The sequence below is a fragment of the Tachypleus tridentatus genome, chromosome 9 (genome assembly GCF_004210375.1).
Source record: "Tachypleus tridentatus isolate NWPU-2018 chromosome 9, ASM421037v1, whole genome shotgun sequence".
In the NCBI taxonomy this organism is placed as follows: Eukaryota; Metazoa; Arthropoda; class Merostomata; order Xiphosura; family Limulidae; genus Tachypleus; species Tachypleus tridentatus.
This window is the reverse complement of record NC_134833.1, coordinates 85888387-85916042: the sequence shown is the minus strand read 5'-3', so window position 1 is coordinate 85916042 and position 27656 is coordinate 85888387. Positions and strand designations below refer to the sequence as shown.

Below are 27656 nucleotides of genomic sequence, written 5' to 3'. Positions count from 1 at the left end.
TTTATGCGAAAATAAAAATAAAGAAATTTGAACTTAATTATTTCGGGAACATATGTAGTGCTCTTAATATTTGACTCTAGTATACTGATAAAACGTATTGCTGTCGGCATAAGAAAAAGTCATACCTACCTTTATATTAAGTCATCAAATTTATTTAGAAATTCGTATTAAAGGCCCAAGGAACAGATCCGTTGAAAACTTTTATTTTCAGCTGTGACTTTGTTATAAAAATTGACAGTTAATTCCACTATTCGGATAAAAATGACCATGATTTGTTAGAGCTTCTAAAATAGAAATTACTATACTTCAACCTTATGATTCTAACCTGGCATTTTCATTGTTGTGTCGCAAAAGATGTTCGAAATACCAAATACCAGATGTGTAATGCAATAAAAGTAATAAAAATTCCTACCAAACTTGCATTCTACTTTATCAGAAACATACATTAAGAAGTTAACTGAAACTGCTTGTATTTTATTTGAGTACTATAAATACTTCTTTTTCAGCTACAACACCTTTAGTGATGTTCAAATCTGAAATATTAAACAAAAAGAAGGTGTCTTATAAGTGAAGATTTTAAAAATATGTATTTGATATTCATAAATAAAAACAGGTATTCAAATTTAGACAAAAAATATAAGGTTAGACACAACATCGAAAATTTATTTTATATGGTATTTTTCTCTGTTTATTTATTCATAATTCTATGTACTCAGGTATTTTACTTTGAACAAATATTATTTAAATTTCTATGGGGTTAACATTCCTAAAACACTATAGTTTTAGCATAATCCACATTTAAATGGTATATTCATACATAAATGTGAACTTATTAACATTTGTTTACTGTACAAGAATAATATTTTTGCAGTCAGTATATAACTTTACTAATACATTTTTTCAAATCTCTTTAAAGCTTTATTCATCCAATGACGATACAGATAAACTATTTTTACACAAGTTATATTTCACGTTACTATAGTAATGTTGGGAATTTTAAACTCTGTTTTATGATGGTAATAAATTTTTACTGGACCTTACATAATAACTCTGTAATTAGCATTAATTTCTGGGATTTTAAGGGTCTATCACTCGTCTAACATACCACTAGCGGATTAGCAACAAACGGAAAAGAGACGATAAAACCAGTTTATACAAAGAAAAGCTTTTAAGCTTCTTCGTATATTGATAGATCATTCCAATTTAGAAGGCATTTTTATTATACTACGTTATCGAAATTATGAAGTGTTTTTTATGGCGAAATCAGTCATATAATAAACCCAACTGAAAGTGCTATTTGTGACTTTCAAAAAGCTCAAATTAATGCTTTACTTTTACAATGAGCAAGTGTATTAAATATAGAAATAACCAAAGAGTAAGAATCATTGGGGTTCCTGAGGCAAAATAATATAACATCATAAACAGCAACATAAATTATTTGTTCAAAGTATTCTTCTTTCCAAGTGTCTTGATTTGACCCTGAAATATAAAAGAAAAATGTTCAGAACACGTAGCGATCTAACATGTCTTTAAACACAAAACAATTCTTACACAATTTTAAGAAAACGTCTTTAATATTTATGTTTTATATCACTTTGCTTGAACACTTAGATTTTAAATGAAACGTAAAATTATTAAATCTATAATATATTTTCCACAAATGGCAACAAAAATAGTAGAAGCTACAGAAGGAATAGAGATTTACCTTAGCATGATATTTCGAAAGGTATACTTAGAAACGTGGGTTATGTTTTATTCACTGGAGGTATTTGTATTGGTAGGTGTGCTGTTGTTGAGTTTAGCCTTCCTTTGACTCAGCTGTAAACCTGCACGCTTACAATTCTAAAATTGGATTTCGACATGCGTGGTAAGCAAAGCACATATAGTCCATTGTGTACTTTTGTGCTTAACAATAATCAAACTCACAAACTAGGTTTATTGAATTTATTTAAAAAAGAGTGAATTTAGACTCTTATTAATTGAATAAAAGGCAGAACAAGACTGCAGCTGTAAACTGGAAACAGCATTATAATTTATAAAAATAAATTATAAATTATAAATAAAATAAGTTCTAAAACTTCTTTAATCCAATATAATTGCCCCAGAACAGAAGAACATAAAAAAGGTGATTTTTGTCTTGTGTATATTGATTATTTCTTAAAGCTACTTCAAAGAAGCAATTGAAATACATCTCCAAATTACATATAAACCAGTTTTATAAATGCAAGAAGTTTGCATAAATTAACAAAATTTTCAGGAAACAAATCTGTCTTCGTTCAGTATCTTTTGTGTAAGGTGCTTCCCCCAGTGGTACAGCTGAATGCTAGCGGACTTTCAACAATAGAACCCTGTTTAGGTACCCGTGGTGGGCAGAGCGCAAATAACCCATTGTGTGGATTTGTGCTTAACTTTAAGCAAACAGATGAATGAACAAGGAAAAATTGTTAATTAAAAAACAAACAAACAAGAAACAATGCTTAAGATAAAGAACGTGATCCCTAAAACGAATATTTTATATTGGAAACTAAACACAGACTTATTAAATATTAATTAATATCGAACATTTGAGTGATCTTAACATAATAAAAATAAAGCAATTAAATTAATTTAGTTAGATCCTAAGGTGTTTTAAATAAATAAATTTGTTCTTAAAATTCATTTGTCAGCTTTTTCGTATACAAGTTACTTTAAAATTATATTTATTTTGTTCTACAAAATAGAATTTTTTTATCAACTTAAGGATTATGTTATACATAACTTCAAACTTTTAATGAGCAAATAATTATAATTGAATTACATCACTTATTTGCTTCTTCACTGCTGTTGTTTTTCAGTTTTGTATTTGCTAGTTGTGAAAACTTAAAGCTTATTTTTATCCATGAAACAAGTGCATTCTAGTTTTACTTGCTTGCAATTTTCTACATATTTGATAAGTTAAAGAGAATCAAGAAACAAGTCTTAAACTGACTAAAAATATAATTAACACATTCATCAATTTGCAACTGAATATTGAGCAAAACCAAATCTTCACCATTTCGGTAGCGTATTTCACAGTAAAGTGAGTACAATATTAATGCAACTCTTCAGACTATTCATTATCCTGATTCATAGCAACGTTTCCTTCATATCCATGCGATCCCCATACATTCTTACCAATCTAGCTTGTTTTGTTTTGTTTTTTTATCTTTTGAATTTCGCGCAATTCTACACGAGGAATATCTTTGCTAATTTAGCAGTGAAAGACTAGAGGGAAGGCAGCTAGTCATCATCACCCACCCTTAGCTTTTGGGCTACTATTTTGCCAACGATAACACCACTCCCTACGGCTGAAAGAGCGAGCATGTTTGGTAGGACTTGAATTCAAGCCCGTACCCCTCACATTGCGAGTAAAGAGCTCAAACCACTTTGCCATCAGCCTGGCAGAGAATATTTGTTGAAATAATACCTTAATAATATTATATATAGTAATAGCGTTTATTAGAATTTTAAACAGGACAGAATGTAATCATTGCAATAACCTTATTTTTTCCTTTTTTTTTTTTGTAAATAACTCGTAAAGGTTACAATCGATTTTTCATTGGGAATACAATGAAATATATTTTTACCAATTTTCTGACGATCCTGAACAATAAAGGAACTTCAGTTTATAAACATTTTATTCTTCTTGTCTCGCTTTAATTACTATTAAATAAGATAATTATTAATGTAGCTGCATTTTATTAAAATACATATTGAGATTTATTTGTTATTTTTCTTTTCCCTTTCAGTCTATTGTACTTTAAGAGATTTTGATGACTTATTTTCTGAATTAACCTCTTGTGCATCCGCCCCCATTAACACAGCTTAATTCTTAAAAAAGTTAAACCTATTATTCTTTTATCAAATATCATTTTGTTATACTTTCATTATTTTTTAATCATTGATAAATTGATCGAAATTGGGTGTTTTTTTATTTCGGGCAAAGTTACACGAGAGCTGCCTGCGATAACCATCCCTAATTTAGTAGAGTAAAACTAAAGGGAAGGCAGCTAGTCATCATCACCCAAAGCCAACTCTTGGGCTACTCTTTTATCAATAAATAGTAAGATTCAACATTATAGTACCCCCACGGTTGAAAAGGCGAGCATGATTGAAATTCTCTCTGTCTTAGACACAGGTATGTGTTTAACAAGTATGAACAATTTATTTCAAGAAATATTATAAATATACTTTTATTTCTATATAATGTGCTCTGGTTTATTCTTTGGCATGTATCTTTTTACAAATAAACGTTTGCTTGTAATTAAGCACAAAACTGCATTATGGGTTACCTGCGCTCTGCCCACCACCAGTAATAAAAGCCGGTTACCAACATTGTACATCCCAAGACATATAACTGTGCCTCTGTGTGGGTCGCAAGTTAAGAAAACATTATTCAGCGATCTTTTTTTTTTTTCTTTTATAATATGTTTCAAATTTTTTATGGGAATATAGTGTATTATTATATTCATTGTATTATTATATGACGAAATTCTATTCAGCTATTTCTCTTCTTTTTCACATACTGGTTTTATAAGCATTCTATTGTTTATCATTTGTGAAAAATAAATAAATATTATTTTCTTTCTACTCTTACACGTTTTAAAGTTTTAGAATAATGCAGTAAAATGTAATTACACAAGTTAGTGTTTTACCAAATAACAGTGATTTAGCTGACAGTTGAAAACTTTATGCTGGTATCTCATTCTTGGTATTAAACTATTTCATCTTATTTCGTTTAGGTTTCACGCATGCTTATATATGTCTAGCTACTTCGAGCAAAAGCGTTAATTAGAAAGGCTAAGGTTAAGGATTCTTTGGTTTATAATGTTGAGAAAACACATAGATTAAAAAAAAAACAATGAAGCATAAAAATGTGAAACCCTATAACACGAGCGCTTGTGAAAGGTAGACCCATAAAACGCGCTCATGTCGTAAGTGTATTTAGTTCGTCTTTCAAACTTCTTTAGTTTTTAAGTAACTTTCCTTGAGGACCATAGAATTAAGAGTAATTACATATTTTTTAACTCGTGATGGTTATTTGGGAACTTATACAACTCAACAAGTTACTAGCATATGAACGAACTGAAAATTTCTTTGGATCTTTCAATTTTTAACCATATTAATGGAATTTCATTTGTCACATAGGTGCATTTTTTAATTCATGTATTTATCTCTGAAACGATTTATTTAGCTATAAGCTTCACTTGTCATGCATTTCTAAACGTGTAATGGAATACTGGTAACAAAAACTGATTGATATTCAGACTATGCTTCACGTTCAATACCTAACTGAAGTACAGTTCCTCTTCACCACTATCAAAACAGAGGAAACTGACACTGATTGATCATGTTCCAAATCGTGCCTCTGCGTACTGTTTTTTTTTTCTTTTACGTTTACACTGTCATTACGGTATCCCTTTTTAATAATAATTTTCAAAATATCTTGAACAAGGTTACAGAAGCAGTTGTTTTTATAAATAACTATGAAAAGTTTTATCGATAGGAATTAACGCCTTCTGTGTTTCATGCATACAAATAATAATTTGATGATGCTTTGGATGTGAGTTTTGTTATTTAATTTTGTAGGAAAATTTATCGAAACAATATATTTATTTTTAAATGATAATGAATCTATTATGGGTATGATTTTAAAAAAATAAGAACGAAAACATTAAACAGTCTTACTTATTGTTTAATAGACAGCTTACTAATGAGAATAATGAAGTTATTATGAATTTTAATCTAGGTGTTGATAATGTAACTAACTCCAGGTTATCACGAAAAGAACTTGTTACAGCAATGCGTAGTGAAAGTCAAATAATTTATAAACAGAAAATACCTTAATAACACTGGTATATGTAAATCAATGTTGTTTATTTGCAAAAACGATTTTAGGGATAATTTTCTTAATATTCGCCACTGATCAAAATCATTTTAAATCACGCTACTTGTATATGTTTCATTTCTAAAATTGTAATTCTATTCATTCGCGAGATAATTCGAATTGTTTTGAACATTATTTGTTACTTCTGAAATTTTAATCTACAAAAAACTAACTTAAAATTAAATAGTTTATAAGATAAAATAAAAATTTATTACTCTAAAATTATGACTTATTAGTGATTATAATATATTACACTCTCTATGTTACGTTACAAATAATATTCATAAAACAACACTTTCTTAACTCTTTCAGATTTGTCAAATGCTGCTGTTGACAAATTAATTTAACTAGAGTATGAATAAAATCACTTATTTCAAAGGTAGAGGCTTGAAAAACAAACGTTATTTTTTATTTCGAATTCATTTGTTCACAATGTGATTGTCTTTCTTATCTCTAATGTACTAAACCAAAATACGTTACACAGCACTTCCAGGACAGGATTATAATTTATTGAAAAAGTCAGGAACTTTTCAACAGAAGAACCTATAATGAAGTGACATGTTTCTTAAGGAAGATATTCTATTCGTTCTAACGCGACTTTAACTAAAGTGTATTTCCTTTGCTACTACTGCTAAAATGCAAATAGATAGTTTACTTACAGTTGTACAATTTGATCTCTTTTCTACGATCTTTCTATTCCATATATTGATATTTTCTTCATATTTGAGTAAGTGTGTGTGTGTGTTTTTTTTTCATACAGCAAAGCCACATCGGGCTATCTGTTAAGTCCAGCGAAAGGAATCAAATTCCTCATTTTAGCGTTGTAAATCCATAGACTTACAGCTGTACTAGAGGGAGACATACTTGAGTAATTAAAATATTATGGTTTAAGTACAGTACTATCTTTCTTTCTATTTTCCTTTTCCTATTATTTCGTCACCAATCTATAAAAGTTTTCTAATTATAACACCAGAATGTACTGTTAAAAAAAACTATTAAGATATAGCTTATATTACAGCAAGTTTCATACGAACTGCTTTCAGGCTTACATTCGTTCGCGGTTGTTTATGGTTCGTGATATGGGGTGCTGAAGTTTTTTCTTCCCCGATATTTTAATTAAAACATTACAAGATGGATTTAGTACTTTTTTCGAATAATTTCTTATTACAAAAAAGTACTAAGTAATGAACATTTTGATGATTTCAAGTCCCCAAATATTGCAGACTTCAATATTGTACAGTTTTTTTTGTAAAAAAGACTCACTAGCCTGTATATAAGTATTAGATTTTCATTCTGAAGCTAATTTTATCCATATTTTATATTATTTGATATGAAGAAATAAACTAAATACATATAAATAAATATAACCACAATGAACGAAACTGGAAACCAGCTTAGTCGTCAGTATAGCTAACTGAATAGTTACTTCTTACGTTTTTAGTATAATGCGTTGTTTGTTCAGTTGGGTAACCTTGCTATTAACGATATTTTCGGCCGTTATCTCGAAACTTCTCAAGATTTGGTGTGCTTAGGAAATTTGACCTAATTCTAAATGTAAATTTTTAGTTAACAGTACAAATAATTATTTAGGATATAATTATAACAATGCACAATGAATCAAAATAAAAGGTGGCACAGCCTTTAAATGAAATCAACAATGGATAAAGAGTATAGTATATCTTATGTAGGAAACACACACAAAAGGTAGATCCGCCAAGTCTAAAGTAGCCAACAAATACACTGTTTACTTTTCAATTAAACATTGGTGGGTTTTTAACATGGGATTAACATGCATAAGATTTAGTTTACCTGATACTGTTATTGATGAATTTGCCATCTTATCTATTACATTTTATGTAATTCATTTATATACCATGTACTGACAGATTTGAAACCAAAGTAGGTGGGTATACCTAGTAAAAACCTCATGTTTTTGTGTGATGAGCATGTGTGAAAGCTTTCACTGAATTATTTAAAACAAACTTGTTGTTTTTCATCAGTGTATAAGTGTGTTTTTATTACCAGAGGTTGACATTTAATGAAACCTATACAAAGAGTTATTACAGTTATTGTGATATTGATGTGGTCCACCGGAAATTCACATATTAAAAAAATATTAGAACACTAATTGTATATATACGCTCAAACATTTATACTTAATTAATTAATGTATATATTCTTCTTAAGACATATAATACTGGTATTTGATTATGAGTTTAACTCTACGTGTAGCATCATTAAGACGCTTTTGAACAAATGTGACCAAACATTTAGACAACTGTCATGCGCATGAATGTGCAAATTTATAATGATTATAAAACTGTAACATGGCACTTAACATGCGTTTAACATTAAGGAGTTTATTTAGTCATTCTAATACGTATTTATGGTTTCTAATATTTTTAATATTTTTCCATAAGACCGAGTAACAGATTAATGGCCACAAAAATCGTACCTTGTTTTAAGCCTAGTCTTCACACTTCAGTTACAGTAGTTTTAACACTTTTTGTGATGTTCCTGTTACGACGACCAAGGAAACCAATGGTGATATGATTGATGTTTTTCGTCACAGGAGCACGGCAGCAGAGGGTACTGCGAAACTTCTGTCGAAACTTCTGACTGAAGATACTGTAAAGAAGAGGGTTACAAGCAGACGAAACGTAGATCATAGTATTGACAAAGATCAAGTAGGACCAGGTTTCTTGGAAATGGGTCTCAGAGAAGGTGTTGTAAAATAACAGAACTTGGTGTGGCGAAAAACTGAGAAAATACACACCAACACCAACGATCAACATCTTCACCACGCCTCGTCTGGCCCTCATGGTTTCTGCGTAAACTTCTTTTCCTATAGCTGGCTCGATTGCTCGAAAGCTGGCTTCGCCAAAGAGCTGTTTGCCAATCTTTATGTACAAGGTGATCTGGATAATCAACGGAAACAGATAAAATAGGACGAACTCGGAATACTTAAACAGCCACAGAAACAGCGGTCGAGGAAACAGCATTAGACAAGGGGTGAATCCGGGTTCGATCATCTGAAGTTTATGTAGAAAAAGGTTCGGTGAAGCGCAAACCATAGCCAAAGGCCAAATGCAGCCAATCGCAACAAGGATACGACGTCGGCAGCAGTAAATATGAGCTTTGATAGGGTGAATTATTGCAATGTAGCTGTAATAGTAAAAAATAAGTATTAATTCAACTAACATAGAAATATTTAGATGTATTTAAGTTATTAATACATTGTGATAAAACCAATAAGATAAATAGACATGATTTAAAAGGTGTCTTATAAATTAATGAATCCCTTTTTATATAATAAAATTTCTAGAAATACTAATGGCACAAATCAATGCATAAGATAATCATTTTTAATAATCATTATTCTCTAAATTATCAGTTGAGTACATTCAATTAAAGTTCGACAAGCTTTTAAAAACATTAAGTTAATTCTAAATCATCATACTAAAATAATAAAGCTAAATTATCTTCATAAGTGTAAAAGTTAATAATACAGAACTAAAATGGCACAGTAATTTTAGATATATACATGTATATGTACGTGTATATATTGGAGTGGCTATTATAGCGTGTGTTGTTTGTGTGTTTGTTTTTCTTATAGTAAAGCCACATAAAGCTATCTGCAAAGTCAACCGAGGGGAGCTACAATAGCAAATATATATAATAAATTGGTAATAGTAGAAATAAAGTTATATATGAAATTTTAAAATATATATCAAAGAAATAGTGCGATCTCTTTCACTATGTCATGTAAGAAACTGTACATTTTCCTTGACGTCGAAATAATAAATGGAAAAAAATCATTTAAAGTATATCGACAATTGACAATAGGTTTTGTACACGTCACCCATCTAGGACCTTTTTCTTGGAGGATAAATTTTATAATACAAAGAAGCATTGAATTTAATAGAAATTTGCACATGAGAAACTATCTGTATATATGGCCGAGCTCCAGCAACCAAATTTCTATAACCGATCGAATGATGGCTATCTTTTCTAATTGCGTCTAAAAAGCAACATTTGCCATCTTATTAGAATAACACTTTCTCTACCTGCTTTCAACGTGCAACACAATCCCATAGTGTAATTAATAAGTTGTAATGTTTAAAACTTGATTGTTGCGTTTTTAGCTCGAAATATTGAAATCTGAATATTTTGTTTTCGCCAAATTAGTGTCCGATTATAGAGTCAGCAATTTAATATGGATGTAAGCAAAGCTAAAATTTTTCTTTGCATGAGCAGTGAAATAGTACTTTGATTCTTTTTCACTTTGACAAATTAACTGGTAGATGTTTTAGCTTCTTGTAAACAACACATGACCAGCAAAATTAAGATTAACCCATTCGGTTTTAGTTAAATAAATCTGTAAGAACGTGATCGGCTTATCTGTGGAGGCACGACATGGCCAGGTGGTTAAGGCACTCGACACGCAATCCGAGGTTCGTGAATTCGAATCCCCGTCACACCAAACATGCTTGCCCTTTCAGCCGTAAGGATGTTATAATTTTACCATAAATCCCAGTATTCGTTGGTAAAAGAGTAGCTCAAAAGCTGGCTGTGTGATAAGGATTAGCTGAGCTCCCTCTAGTCTTACACTGCTAAATTAGGAACGGCTGGTGCAGATAGTCCTCGTGTAGCTTTGCGCGAAATTATTAAAAAAAAACTTTATGTTTTTTATCTCGTTATATATATATACTTATAAACATAAGTTTCAGGTCTGTGTTCCTAATTAAGCACAAAATTACACAGTAGACTGTCTTCGTCGTTCCAGACACAGGCATCGAAACCCAATTTGTAATGTTATAAGAACCAAGACTTTCCTTCTAATCTTGGCCCGGCATAGCCAAGTGTGTTAAGGCGTTAAGGCTACCGCAGATAATCCTCGTGTAGCTTTGCGCGAAATTCAAAACAAACCAAACTAAGACTTACCACTATTCTACGGGGAGCCTAAGTTCGAGTCGATTGAAAGTAAAAATCATATTTTTAAGTTAGTGAATAATTACTTGATTAGAAATAACGTAAATTTAAGTTTGCGTACATATAAAACTTAAAATCTCCAATTCATAAATTTCTCTGGTGTTTTTCTTAAAGGAAGTAGTAAAACAAAATAATGCACTTAATTTCAAATGAAAAGATTACTATGTTTTTCTTCATGCATTACATAGGTAATCACAAAGTAAGTTATTATATTTAATATGTCTAATTCAAAAATGAATGTATTCTTGATTTAAGATTAAAAACTTAGACAAAAATCATATGATCTAGCTTATAGGTTTGTATGAGCAATCTTTCTCGAACAGGACATTTCCAACAGCTCAACCACTGTATTGTTCATTTTAATGCTAATATGTTTATGTCGTACGCCATAAACAAACAATATTAGGTGTGCTTAAACAGGAAATTCAAAGTTTCCAATAAAAGCATATGATTTATGAAAGACAATACTCTTTATATCAGTTGTTCGTAAGTATCTTGTTTAACCTCTGTAGTGATGGAATGCTCTTTGCAACATGATTTTAAGCTTCAAAAATGAGATTTCCATAAATAATTCAATGTATGCGATCGATATTAACTCCATCAGTAGTTTTGTGGCTAGTTATAAAGCACAACATGTCATAGTTTTGCAAAACACAAAATTTAAATATTCCTTATCTAAATATTTAAAGATTCCCCTCTAGTGGCATGCCTGCAGACTTATACTGCTTGTAACTGAGTTTCGATGCTCATGGTAGATAGAGCACAGATATCTCTTAATATAGCTTTGTGGTTAACAAACTGAATATTAAAAATTATGAAAATAAACTTTACATGTATATTCATATTATGTACATTTGACAATAACCAGCATAATAATCTCTGCAGAATATCATGAGGTCCAACCAAATGATTGTATAAACATACCCGCCCCTACCTCAAAGTTACTGTTTTGAAAGTATGTACCAAAACTAACAAACACGTTACACATTTAAAATCTGTATAATGAAACCAAATTTATACTATATATAACTAATCATTCACAGAATCATTTTTCCCTGAAGGTATACTTCGTTTACTACGGTGAAAAGAAAGGGCACTTCTGAAGTTTAACATCAAACCAAAAGTTCATCGATTTGGAAAAACAAACTTTGTTTTGTAAATGCTACAGAGAATGAACGATAACATCAAAGTAGTTTTTTCAATATTGCTTTGACTAAAGCAAAACAAAAAAGAAATCTCACTTATTCATTTTGTTGGACAGATGTCCACGTGTGTATTACCTTCACCTGTTTTTATTTAATAGCAGGTAAATACCAGGGACCTATCAGTAACGCTAAGTGACTTTCTTTTCGATAAAACTAATAATAAAAAATACATTTCAGAACGTTTGTAAAACATGTACTAATAGTTTTTTGTTAGCTTTCGTCTTCCAGCTCAAAGCTACACAATGAGCTAGCTATATTCATTCTGTCCACCATGAGGACTTACCACTGACCCATCGATGATCAATGAATGAACACAGTTTAATAACAGTAGATAAGAAAAACTCTACAGCTATATATTTCGTCGCACTGCATTACGAATATAACACTTTAAATCTCACACATAACTGATATGATGGTAATGAGACTGTATAGAATAGTAGTGAATTATAAAATAAGATTGTTCTATCATTTACCAACACAATCATCGTTGATATACTCACTAATCAATACCATAAAACTACGTCTAATTAACTACCAAAATTCTTGCCTCTCTTTTAATTAGAAAGCTCGATTTGTGTGAATATTTTCATTCATTTGTTTTCCATTTTTACGATCACTTGAATCCACGACAAATTGTAAAGTATGAATTTGAATTTTTTTACAATTCGTTATCTCAATAAATATTTTAACATGTGGAAAACTATCCTGTTTGGTAATGTAACTTCACGTTCATTATTAGGATCATAACTAAAAAAGGTTTTGGCCTATGACGTAAGGTTTGAAACACTGTTTATTTCACTTTACTGATAAAACTCGATTTAAATGTTTAAAGACATATGTTAAAAATGAACATGACAAACTGGTAGGTCTGTTTGAGAGAAAGACTAATAATTTTGGAAGCAGGTGCGAAAAACAATAAAATAAATGAAACATGTTTAGACTGTTGAAAGTAAACTATCTTTTCTGTTAATGTAACGAGCTTCATGATAACGTGATGAGTTAACAGATTTAATTCATTCAAATATTTATTGAAAGTTTGTATCATAAGATCCAGCTGAAAATCCTTGAGTTTGTCAAAACAAAATTATACTGAGACAGTATGACAATGATACATTACGTCTCTCTTACCATATTTCTTTTGAAACAATGTGCACTATGTATTATTTCCCAATTTTTTGTTTATTTGTTCTTAAACGTAAACTTACACATTGGGCCGGGTTATTAGAGCTATTGAAATCCGAATTTTAAGGTTGTAGCTTGTGAGACTTAGCTCTCAGCTACCAGGAGAGGAGAGATTTTTTTTTAACAAACATGGTTTACGTAAAACTCAAATTACGTTGTTATGTAAAGAAACTCTGATAATTACTAAATTTTTGAGTCCAATATTTGAAAGTGTAAATTATCTTGTTTTACCAAACTATAAGATCAAAGTTCACTGGCGCAGATACTTTGTTCGTCACAAGTTTAACTCAATTCTTAATTTTAAGTGATACTAAATATTTTGTCATCAGAATGTCAGATATATATTATCTAAGTGCATGACCTAATGTATAATGCTATAAGATGTGTGGACTATTATATATATATATATATATATATATATATATATATATATAAATATGTATAAAGCATAAAATAAATATGTATGTATGTCTGTTTTCCGTTACCTAATTACTTCTTGGTCACTCGTCCAATCTCAACTAAATTTCAAATTTGGAATAATGGGAAGTCCCCTTTGGCTTATTTTATCGAACATTTATTATTTTTGACGTATGTTAATATTAAATAAATTCATAGATGGCGCAACATAGCTACACCATAAAGAAAAACAAGCAAAACAGAAGCATAAAACAACATACTAGAGGGTGTTGGGGAAGGAATGCAATGAAACAACTGGCCTGGACTATCAGAATTGTACATAAACTCAGTTGAAGTTTCTCTTCCAAAGATCTAGCATAGTTATGACAATCGACACGTAATCTGAGGGTTGCGAATTTGAGTCCCTGTTTCACTAAAAACATTTGACCTTTCAACCGGGAGAGGCGTTATAATGTCACAGTCAGTCCTACTATTGGTTGATGAAAGAGAAGTTGGAGGTGGATGATGACGACTAGCTGCCTTCCCTCTAGTCTTACACTGCTAAATTAGGGACGGCTAGTACAGATAGCCCTCGAGTAGCTTTGCGCGAAATTCAAAACAAGCAAACCAAAAAGCATTATACGAGTACTATAGTGATTTCGACAAGACTAAAGAAGACTTTATTACAGAGTACGTAATACTTGCCACTGATGACGACCATCAGTGTAGAAGTAACCTAGTTTTATATCACAAGTTCAAAGAAACATTTACCATTTGTCTGATTAGACGCTTAGAGATATACTTGAGCTTTCACAATATACAGTAATACACAGAATTTGGCTTCATTGGCTTTTATCTCAAAAATAAAAAATCATCTAAGTAAGAAAGAAAATCCAAAAGACGACGGTAAGTAACAAGTTGCTCTAAGTGTCTGAACATAGAGCTTTTGCATTATTAAATTTAGTCCGAATGGCACCTTACACAATGTGCGAGTTAAACGATTTAAGTAAGGGACCCCCTCAAAGTCACACCGACAATTATTTCTAAACCAGTTGACAGAAACAAAGATCGTAGCACTATACCATTAATGTACGATTACTCTTGAAAGAATCTCGAGATTAAATGTCATATAAATAACAACTTAAAGTTGGAGCTTTTTGAGGAACATATTGAAACTTGAACTCTGGGCCTTTTTATTCACAACCTGGCAGGTTTACTGCAATGTCAGTAGGCCCTGTACAGAATACTTTCGTATAGTATGATGTTGCAAATAAAATTCTATGTTTTTAGTATACCTCAATCTTCTCTATTCTAAGGGATTCTCTTCCTTTCATCCTATCTCATAAATTGTTAATGCAAAATAGTATCTAATAACTTGTGGATATTTTATTTGTATTGAAGGAACAAAGCATATTACAAAATTTTTGCGCTTATTTTTCAAAGTTTTTTTTTAAGAATAGTATTTTTAATCTCAACGATACCTTACGTGCATGAGGAACAAACGGCAAAATTACAACCTTACTAACATTAAAGTTTAACTTCCCTAATTTTAAATTACTTTTCATAGGGAAAGCAATCAGTCATTCATTGCCACAGGAGCTTTGTTTAGCTTTGAAATGAATAACATGATTTACTTTTAATACTATAACACACTTGCAAGTAAAAGTGCGTCGTGAGTAACTTTTCACTGTTTATTGTTCTATCAGATCTGAAACTGTGCTTTCCTGTAAACCTCTGTAGTCAAAGGTTTTTGAATGACTTGTTACTATAAGGCAGTTTTCTAATGCCCTTCACATGACATATTGTAAAATGATAACCAGTTTTAAAAGAATTGGTAAACTAGACAAAAGGCTGAATTTTTAAGCCTGATCTTTTCAAATATTTTTGTCCCAACCAATTCCCAGGTTCTGGCAATCTTAAAAGTTTAGGATTACATTTTTCAAGTAATCATTAAAATAATCTTGTATAGATGTATATATAGTGTGCTACTACTAAACGGACATCTCTTTTCATACCCGTTTGAAAACTGCTTTCGTTCTTTAATCTTGCAAATTAATCGTAATATGACAATATACATCCGGGAAAGGTATAGGTTTCAAACAGTCAATTGAGATTTTATATAAGATCAGTTTATCTGGCATATGCAAATAAATGGAGTGTTCTACAAATTTACGCGGGTGGGTGAGGAGGAGAAGGTCCTAATAAAATAGAAAGTCAGGGCATTATAAACAATATTGTGGTTTTGAATGACAGAGAACTAGTGTAGCAAGTACTTGTTGCAAATACAACATTTATCGTATGTCGTTGAGCACAAACATTCTCAGCAAACTTGAAGTGTAAAACATCATTTACTTTTCATCGCACGCGCTTATTACTGTAAAACCCAAATACTGTGATATATGTTTTTTTTTTTTTAAGCAGCTACTTCCACAAAAACACGAACATTTTAACTCAAGAGTAAATATTATGTTCAAATATTTATCAATCTCTGTCCACACTCACTGTATATCGACAGGCAGGTGCATCCGTACAATTAAGAAGGCTCTTATCTCATGTTATCTGGTTGATGTCTTAGTTAAACAATCTTAGTTATGATCAATCGTTATTAAATCCACCCGGGTCCATTACTAGTTCATCTTGGTAAATACCAGGGTTTCAACTTGCAAGATGGAGACCAAAACACTTTAGTGTAAGTCTAAACTAAACAAGTTAAAATATTTGTTTAAATCCTTTAATATGATATTTTTCTTTAACTATGTCTAATCTTATGTTTTGAAATTTTCCAATGTTTTTCATTCATTTTCGAATCCATTTAGGTTTTAAACAAGATCCCCAAGACAGAACGTAAACGTGTTTTTTTTTATAATTATAAAGTTACGGTTGTGGTCAGTTGCGTTATTTTATGAATCTCACAAACATATTTAAGAATAAAACAAATATTTTTTCATAAAATTTGTTATCACATTTCATAATATAACAACACAATCACATTTAACTGTTTTTACTCCCTATTTCATAAACTACACAAAGATCAGTTTCGAATTTGTGCTGTTTATCCTTGTATCTTTCACTATAGCCTTTAAGTTTGCTTAGTTGGTTACTTTGTTATTTGTATGATCTGTTGCATTTTTGCGCAACACATTCGTAAAAAACTAAAAAAAAAACCACATCTCATGCGCTTGAGTACATTATAAGAGTAATTCAAACCACTTTTTCCGCTTAAGCAAGAGAACTCCCAACAGTTTTCTCACATGAAATATATTATATCTTCAAGTACATGGAATACCCGTCCCTGAACGGAAGTAATGTGAATTCATAATTAATGAAAGGTTATCTTAGAACATTAAAAATTGTTTTTCATATATGTCGCCCCCAGTGGGACAGCGGCATGTCTGCAGACTTATAATACTAGAAACAGAGTATCCATATCCGTGGAAGGCAGAGCACAGAGAGCCCATAAAAATTACAAAACTAAAAATGTGTATGTATCCCCCTCCCGCTTGGACCAAATAAATCTCCATACGAATTTTGGTGAAGATCCATCACACCCCGCGAAGTAATTACACGAACATATTATCATATTTATATAGACGTTAGCAAGCTGTTTCTTATATCATGTAGGCTAATAACTGCAATACCATCTTAGCTGAAATCTGGTATGTCTTTTTTTTACTCAACGCGTAATGTTCAACATCATTAAATAGTACTTCTCGGTCATTTGCAATATGAGTGGTACTCTAATATGTCTGTGTAAAATATTTAATTAAAAAGGTTTAGAAAGTGAGGAAACCTACTACTTTTGTATTCTCATAATAATACCCATACCAGCCATATTGAAAATACATTTTTACTTCAAGTAGGTTTCTCGTCATCAAGACTTACTAGTTTCGCATTCTTTGTAATTCCACGTAATGCTCAAACCCCTAGGTTTGTTTTTAAACAACGCATGCCCAACTAGAACGGCAGATTATATACAACTAGGTGTGATGTTACAGCCCACTTAGCTTTCCAACTGAAAAACAAAACCTGAGTACTGATGTTGTTTTTTTCTGGGTTAAGACAGTGTAATCGGCCTAGTAGTTGCAGGAAAAAAGTATCTACAAACAACATTTTTGTTTGAAAAGCATAACTAATTACTTTATATGCAATATTTTATACGTGCTGGAAACTTTATTCTACAGAATAATCAGTAAAATATACCTAATTAACTCATAGTCTTAATTATGCAATAAGCAGCATCTAAGAAAAGAATTCCGAAATGGAACTAAACTTAGTTAAAATATTCAACACAAGGTTTCCAGGTTGTGTATCTTTTGAACGCTCTGGACAAAAATTAGTTGCTCAGTTATTCCTCGTTGTATCTATTGAAAGTGTACTCCAGGACAAGAATATTGTACATGGATTATATGCTGAAAATAACCTTATAAGTTCATAAAAAATAATTAGACAGCTATTGTAATTTTCCATACGATCTCGTAGACTTATGAATTCAGTGCTGGAAATATATGATGATGTTATTAAATTCCTTAAATATTTAAATGTTATTATATCTTAAATATTTTGCTACCACCTATCATTTCCTTAAAATATATCAATCAAGTTTTGATGGAATAAGAGACATAAATCGTTTGGTACGTACATATTGGTGTCTTCTCCTTCCTGTGAACTAAGATGTTAAAATCCTGGGTCATCTGACATATTGAATGAAGATGGCCATGTTGTTCCTATTTATTCGTTTTCACTTTTTTTTCAAGTTGTAAAATTCCAAACGACAGAGATTTGTTTGCAATTTTTGACTCATACAAAAGTTGTGTTAATTTTTCCCTTTAACACAGTCCAAAAAGTGGAAATAATGACGTATTCTTATAATACCTTTAAAAAGGTGAGATATGCAACCAACATGTAACAACAAATAATTTTCGAAACTGTGTTGATATTAAAATTTGTGCAATTTTCGATATTTTCAAAATTGAGCTCTGTGTACAGATCCACTGTAGCAAGTAAAATAAACACTATAATTAGACCAAATTATGGCATAGCGAATCTATAGTAGTGGTTCATAGATAATACAAAATCGACTTGTTATCAAGGAGAATCAAAAGAGACTGTATTTTCCTCAGCTTGTAGTATTACAAAAAATACTCTCTTGAAAGATCTTAGCTAATTTCCGCTACTAAAAAACAACTATCTACGCTTTTGTTATTAGTCTCTTAAAAGCTTGTTACATTAGATTAGACTTAATTCAATATGTTTAGAACCTATACACATGTTTGCGTTCTCTGGATAGCACTAAAAAATCAAGTATCTGTTGGTTTATATAAAAGTTAGTTGTCAAAGCGTTCTACTTTGAAAAAAAAAAGAAATTCATTGTTCCATTTCTAAAATTGTAATGTGCATGAATTCTGGTTCATGGCAGTATTTACAGAAAGATACACTTTCAGGATGTTTCAGCGGTTTGGAATTATTAAATCATTGCGCCATACATTATGGGAATACTTGTACGTATTTTCACGTTCATTACCGAAAATTGCTAATTAATGGCAATCATATACAAAGATCTGTTCCCCTTAATATTCTGTGATAAGTACACGACTTAACGTGTTAACATCAGTTATGCTTGAAAAAATATTAGAAAAGCAATTATTAATTGTAGTTTTATAACGTATATTACCAATATTTTTACGCATATCAGATGCATCATTTCATTTTTCGAAAAGTTTCATAGAAAAAAACAGAAATCATAGATACATATGCATAATTATAAACTAACCAAAGTGAAGTAAGTTTCGAGTGTAAGCATATTTTTTAATAACACCAACATTAAAAAAAACTATGACCTAGTAATATAGACGCTCTCTAGTATAGAACCTTAAGTAACGTAAATTTAAATGGATATTCTCTTCAGGTATTAAGGCGTTTTTTTAGGAGAGATAATTATATTTCGTGTTTCAGAATTTAGTATATAAAGTAGTTAAGAATGACTAACCAGAAACATGTGTCATTTATTTTAAGGCATAAATAATTCATCTCATTAAATATAAGAACAGAAAGCAATACCCATGTATAGCTATAACACAAGCATATCAGTAACTTGAAATCACTTTTCGGTAAAGCTACGTATGATATACAAGTTTGTCACAATATATTTAATGGAACCTTGTTTAAAAGTGGCATTTAAAATATAATTCACTGCAAAACTATACATAGCATTATGTTAGCATATGAGATGTAGAACGCTATAACACCAATTCATCAAATTTCTCAGAAACATTAGAAAATAAATATATTCAAGTGATTTGCAAAAAAAAAAATTTACACGTGGACGTTACGAAAAGTCAAAATGGCTAAAATCTGGAGTAATTTAGTCCAAAGTAAATTTCCCAGAATTTTTTCTTAATGAATAACAATTATCTAATAAGACAGGACATTATTTCCTTAGAAGACTTAATTTAAAACAAATGAATCCCGACTGGAACGTGTTGTAAGTTTCAAGTATGGAATGTTAGTTCAACAATATAGTCAAGTTTATTTGTTTGTTTTTCAAATTTCGCGCAAAAAGCTACTCGAGGGCTATCTGGGCTAGCCGTCCCTAATTTAGCAGTGTAAAACTAGATGGAAGGCAGCTAGTCATCACCACCCACCGCCAAATATTGGTCTACTCTTTTACCAACGGATAGTGGGATTGGCCGTCACATTATAACGTCCTCACGGTTGAAAAAGCGAGCATGTTTGGTGTGACGGGAACTCGAACCCGCAACCCTCAGATTACGAGTCGAACGCCTTAACCCACCTGGCTATGCCAGGTCCAATATAGTCAAATCATGAACTTGGAACCATGGTACTGCTACTATGAACTGTGCTTTTCCCAAAATGTATGGACAGTTTTTATCTTTTACTGTTAGAGTAATTGTATCTATATTGTCGAAAGTTTAATTTATGTAGACTTTTTTCCACGTGCATTAGAAATCTAAATCTGAATCTTGAAAGTATGTTTCTTCGCTGAAATCTCTAATGTACTATCTATCTTTCATATTGGTTTTGCTAGCATAAAGTTCCTTGTTACACTTTAAACATGAATTATGAGAAGTGTTATCCACAACTCGTGAAGATTCGTGTTCATTTGGTTCAAACTAAGTTAGCATGAGCACATCTGAGATCATCGTTTCAGGCTTGGACAGACGTCTTTATTAATAAAGACAAACACCTTTAGGGGTCATTTTCAAACAGTTTTCAACACTAACTAATGCCACTTGAATTAATTTCTTCGTTCAAGTGTTGACATTTAGTACCAGTGAAAATACATGATTTGTATTGGCTTAAAGCCAAGCGCATGTTGAAACATACTGTATCTCTTCTCGTTGAAAACTCGTACTGAGCCAGTTATGAGTAAAGTGTTCACAAATACATTTCTATTTTCATAATACTTGCTACCCTAAAATCACCTTTATTCGTCATCCACCCGAAGCGCATCAAGCATTCACTTTTTAAAACGTTACAGTTGAACAGCTAATTTCAATTTTTACCATTATTCTGTAATTAATTGTGCTGTTGAACTTGAAATCAATTCTTATTACACCTGACAAATTTTAGTGACTAAAATTATGTAGTTTTATATTTTCCTTTATACTGAACTGTACATTAAAACAGATATGTTCCAACGCTACTTATATTAGTTGTGTACATTTTCAATATTTTTTCTTTCTACAAAAAGTAACGTAAAAACTGTTTGTCACTGTAAAACTAACTATTAACCATAGAAAAAGACCTGTCAACTATTTCATTATTTGGGTTTTATATGTTGTCATTTTTCTGAGCTTGAGACTTGGAACAATTCAGAATGTTTTTTTTTTCTTAAATGGATATTAAATTAATAATTTTTCTCAGTTTTTAGTACTTAGACCTACAAGCGAAATTACTTTACTGTAATACGTTTCAGTTATTGAAGTGTTTAACATTTTTCTTTTCTAAAACAATAATTGAGGTAGTGAACGAGATAGCATTGTTCAACCTTCAGGCACATGTTAAAAAAAAATAATAAATCTGATTACAAGAAAATTCCACGTGAAATAAATTACGATATAAATTGTGTGTTTATTCATCATTTTCTATCTTATAATGATTTGCGATATATTTTATTCAAAATAACTCCGTTTAATAACCTTAAATATAAATAAAAAATTCAGTTTTTATCATACTGTTGTTGCTTTTTTTCTTTTCAGATTTTGTTTTGTAAAACTAAATATAATTCTGTAATATGATATTTGAAACTAGAACTTCGTTCCATTCCTCCTCTACAGTTTACTTATTAGTGAAAACTAACATTTATGAACCGATTTCCCAACACTTCATTCCTGTAAAAAATATACTTCTTTTGCCTGAGGCAACGTCGCTAATTTTGCACCATACGTTGTAACTAAGCCGTGGTTCGCCTGCTGAAGTGGTAGTTGTAACATTGTCAACATCAGTTATCCAGGTTTAGTCGACACCTTTATACAGGGTTGATGGAAGTGATCGTAAAAACTGAACAGCTTATGGAAGACTGAAACCGACACACATTTGTTTGATTTACGCGTTTGTTTTTGCTGTATATTACATTGAAGTTTGTGGGTCTTCTTTCTTACATTAGACTTGAAATTAAAGACATTTATCTGTCTTGGAAAGATTATAGATAACTCTGTTTTGTGTTCATAGAACTTTCTCTGGACTTCCATAGACATTTGATTTGCTTATGTCCATAACAAAAGCAATTTGAAACTTTGAAGTCTATAAAAGAAAGTTATAAATGTGACTGACTTCTGCAATATTCAGCTCTATCTATTTCATTAGAGCAACAAAGCTTTAATAGCATTTTAAATGCATGAGAGGTGCACAAACTAATTGAAGTCCGTGATATTAATGAATCACTTTCACAGATATGCTATATCTCAAATTGAAATTTTTACGATTGTTTTTTTTTCATATTTCACCAAAAGCTACACTGGAACTATCTACACTGGCTATCCTTAATTTAGCCCTGTAAAACTAGAGGGAAGGCAGCTAGTCATCACCACCCACCGCCAACTCTTGAGCTACTCTTTTACCAACAAATAGTGGGATTGACCGTCACATAATAACGCCCCCACGGTTGAAAGGGCAAGCATGTTTGGTGTGACGGGGATTCAAACCCGCGACCCTAAGATTACGAGCCGAACGCCCGATTCACCTAGTCATGCCGGCCTATCCTTATGATCTTTGAGCTACTAACTAACGCAGTGCATATTCCATAAGAATCTTTATTGTATTTTTACACAGAAACTAAAACAAATTGTAAATTTTTAGGTATATTACGATGTAATCTGTGGGTTTGAAGTTAATTTTCTAATTTAATGTTTTCATATTTATCGCTATCAAACATGAGTTAATATCCAACTCTTTAATATTTTTCTGATGAGAGGTTTAGTTGAATAAGCATAGTTAAGCCTTTTGTGCTTTACTCTTTAGAAAATTAAATTATTTGTTAGGTAGCTTGTAAATAAAATGTTTTAATTAACTGTTGCGTGTTGTGCAATCCAATTAAAATTAGTTACGATGTGTTCGAACGTCAGTTCAGCTTCAAAAAATTTACGTCACTCTAAGGTAATTTTCCTTTACTAACGTGTAACAACTGTTTTTGTTGTATATTTTACTTACTTGTACGATAGCTGTAATTGTAAATCTTGTGCAGTTCTGTGGCAGTAAACCTAATTTTATATCTTCACTTATTCTATTAGACACAAAACAGTGCAACTGATTTTGTAAAGTAAAACCTACAGAGTTACCTTTGTACTTATTGTTATGCAGTACATGAGAACATGTATTATTTATACCTATGCAAACAGTTATATAATTCAATAATTATTACATTACATTGTCTATAAATACCGACATTAACTTTATAACAACAAATATTTTCATTTTAGTTCAAGTTCAAATAAAAATATGTATGTATTAAAATCACTCTAAAATGTAATAATTCTTTAAATATAACTTTAATTATTACTAATATATTACAGTATTTGTGTCGTATGTATCAAAACACTTTCGGCCCGGCTTAGCCAGGTAGTTAGTTAAGGCACTCCACTCGTAATCTGAAGATTGCGGGTTCGAATACCCGTCGCACCAAACATGTTCGCCTTTCAACCGTGGGGGCGTTATAATTGGACGGTTAATCCCACTATTCGTTTGTAAAATAGTTAATGATGAGTAATAATGACTACCTGCTAAATTAGAGACGGCTAACTCAGATAGCCCTCATGTAGCTTTGCGAGAAATTAACCACTCAAAACACTTTAACAATATATGAATAGAAATATTTTATAGCAATTATAAAACGTGAAATTAAATAACATAATATTATGTTTTGCTGATAGACAGCCGTCCTAAACTAATATTAACTGCTACAGATGTTTTAAACATAGAATTGATAAAGGTGATACACATATTACAGAAACTTTCACACATCCAGTAATAGAAAGTATAAACAGCTTTTAAAAACGATCTCCCAAAACATTAAAAAATATATATTTCTTTATTTTTCGTTATCAATGATAATCATCAAGATAATATAGTATTTATAAAATATAAAATATCGCTTTCGAAAACATTTGACAAGAGCGTTGCAAAATGTCTCCAACCTTAACCTCAGCATAGTTAACATGAAAATGTTGAAAACGTTTGATACCTTATACGGCTACAAATAGTTCCTTTTCTACAAAAAGTAGTCAGACTGGCACTATAAATAATGATCCAAATTTCTTGTTATCAATAATTAATATTTAACTCTTTAACTCAATTGATTTAACTCGTTCCTTTGTGGTAGCATCTTTTAATTTGAAGCATCAACATGATACAAAAGTAAAGAGCAGTATACCCGAGAGTATTATTATTTGTTACAGGAACTACATAAGGATTATTAACACATAGCCGAACCAACCTTTGAACGTATCAATTTGCAGTGAGATTGATAGTCAACATTACCCACCGCTAACTCTTCACCTACTCTTGTCTGATCGAACAGTGAAATTTTATGACCACGTGTATTTTACAAAACGTTTTGAGCACATTCTTATAAAAACGAGAGCAGGAATTGTTCGTGGTAATAAAATACATTGATTTGCATTTGTATACGTATACTTTCTTTCTGTTGCTACTGATACTGAAAGAATTAGCCGATTATTCGAAACAAATACTGACTTAGAAAATACTGTACTTTAATTCAGTAGAAACAAAGATGTTTGTGATGTGTACAGTAAATTCTTAACACACGTTCGTAAACTATTTCACATGTACTTGTTGTTGGTAAAATCCAGTTGTCATTAAGGCTAATGATGAAAATGTTTGAAATTTTAGTACGGATTTCGTAATTTAAATTGTTGTCTTTATAACTATAGAATTAATATACACGTACTGTTTTTTAAACTTTATATTACTATACAAAATTATATATTGTCTACCATCATCAGTTTGAACTACAGTAATGTGTGTGTGTTTCCTTGCAACAAAGCCACATCGGACTATCTTCTGAGCCCACCGAAGGGTATCGAACCTCTGATTTTAGCGTTGTAAATCCGGGAGGCAACTACAGTAATGATGAATTAAGACGAATTTATGTTAGCTAAAGGTAAAAGAGCATGCCGATATTAGAGCAGTTTATACTCAATCAGACAAAGGCAGATTATGTTACTAAGTGGACGAGGTAATCAATCAATCCACATCTACATATTCGGGTGAAGATGAGGCATATTTAAAACTGACAATTATCATTCTGATGATAAATATTGAAAATCAGGAACGACGTTTCAGAAGAATGAAATTATAGATGGCGTTAGTTAATTACAACCCACTCACCGTCACAAACAATCATCCGTTCAATGGAACTGCTCGGTCTCTTAATGCCATTAAAGCATCTTTAACATACATCAAACTACCAATTGCATAAACACATATCTGTGGCGTATGTCACCGCTGCTTGTGTGTCACGTGATATTATAAAGCCGCCTCTATCAAGCATCAAGCTCTAGGATTATCAATAACCGGAAACAAATATTCTTTGCAAAATTCATTTTTGATATGTATTAAGTTAGAAAATATAATAAACGATAATCTATGACGATAAAATTAAAATTATAAAAATATGTCGAACACAGGTACTAAAAGAAAAGACTGAAATGCACATGAAAAATAAAGATTAACAAAATTATTTAACTACACAGAGAAAAAAGAACTTGGGCAACACGCTGGTGGTCAAGTTCACGTTTCGTTGGCTTCTCCAGTTACTGAAGTCCGAGAGAAAAACAACCTGCTAGTTGAGCCATAAAATAAACAGGGATAACGATATATTTCACTGTTATGTCAGAAGGAAATTCCTTTAACGATATCCTACCACCTAAATTACACCAAAGACCGTTTCCATCATCTACTTTCAAACAACAAGGGCGTCACTAATATTCCTTTTTCTTTCTCCCAATGAAAATACTTAACCAAATTGCATGAAACTTACTGAACAGTATTAAGTTTTGGCGTCAATATTTTATATCTTTATATATATTTTAAGCTCTGAAATATCCAAACTTTTGCTGAGGGACACTAATTTGCAATAAAAAGCTGTTAAAAATTCGATTTATAATTTTTTTACCAGACACAGCAAATAACTAGATGTGGCTTTACTATAAAACACACACAGAAACTAGTATCTTATCAGAGAAAAAATTATATAGCTTTCATGTCTATATATTTTTTATCAAGAAAATATATTCAAAACAAACACAACGACCAAGGGAACTATAAAAATTAACACATCAATTTTTATTCCTATGATTTCAAAATTTCCGATCAGATTCTTCTCTTCAGGAAATGATAAATTAGTGTTGAAGCTACTTTATGTATTCTACACCTTGCAAACTGACTTGCTGTAACCAATCTTGTTTACAGATTGTTTGCTTGATTTCTCCAAGCCGGTTCCATTGGCTGTGGTTTCGCTAGATAATAGATAGGGACAGTGGGAATCTCGTTGATTTCTCCAAGCCGGTTCCATTGGCTGTGGTTTCGCTAGATAGTAGATAGGGACAGTGGGAATCTCGTTAATCCATTTATGCGCGTCGCTAATTAGATGACGAGGCATTTGGCTACCTTAAGAGAGTCATAGTTAACCATTTCAGTGGTTAAAATTCTGGCTGCCTGTAGCTATTATCGAAGCTATGCTTTATTAGTAACTGTTAAGGCTACCTGTTGTGGCATCATAAAGGGTGGAAAAGAAAGGCTGTAGTAATAAAAACTGTAACAGGCAGAAAACACACGTAAGGAACAGTGGGTATTCTCAAAGGTTTGTTTGTTTTTGGAATTTCGCACAAAGTTACTCGAGGGCTATCTGTGCTAGCCGTCCCTAATTTAGCAGTGTAAGACTAAAGGGAAGGCAGCTAGTCATCATCACCCACCGCCAACTCTTGGGCTACTGTTTTACCAACGAATAGTGGGATTGACCGTCACATTATACACCCCCACGGCTGAGAGGGCGAGCATATTTAGCGCGACGCGGGCGCGAACCTCGGATTACGAGTCGCACGCCTTACGCGCTTGGCCATGCCAGGCCATTCTCAAATGATGGTAGTTTTTATATTTAGGAATGCGCAGAAATATTATTAGAAAAAAATCCATATATGTTTTGTGTACATGACAACCCCCAGAAATGAAACATTTTTTTCAGCTTTGTTTGCAAATTACTCTGAACAAATGTTGCAAGTTGGCGAAATATTTATACTTAAATGTGTTTAAGTATAGCTAAACTGATCAATTTTGACTTGACTTACATGTTTAATATGCACGTGTACACTTTAAACATTAAAGGTGCGCACAAGTTCTGATAAACTATACATTTGCAAGAGAAATAAGCCCACAGCTAATACCAAATTGTATAAGTTGTCATGGCGCCTCTAGCCTTCATTACAACTCACTTTTCAAAG

The 27656-nt window shown here is 31.5% G+C and overlaps 1 protein-coding gene across 1 annotated transcript in view; it reads right to left on the bottom strand.

The window, feature by feature from the left end:
* Positions 1-713: 713 nt before the first annotated feature.
* LOC143227173 (neuropeptide receptor 15-like) overlaps positions 714-27656 on the bottom strand; it is a 51201-nt gene continuing 24258 nt past the window's right edge. Inside the window, exons 2-3 of the mRNA XM_076458674.1 lie at positions 8361-9070; positions 714-1479 (exon numbers count right to left, since the gene is read on the bottom strand). Of these exons, the coding sequence (XP_076314789.1) occupies positions 8380-9070 (691 nt within the window). The 3' untranslated portion in view covers positions 714-1479; positions 8361-8379. The remainder of the gene's footprint in view (positions 1480-8360; positions 9071-27656) is intronic.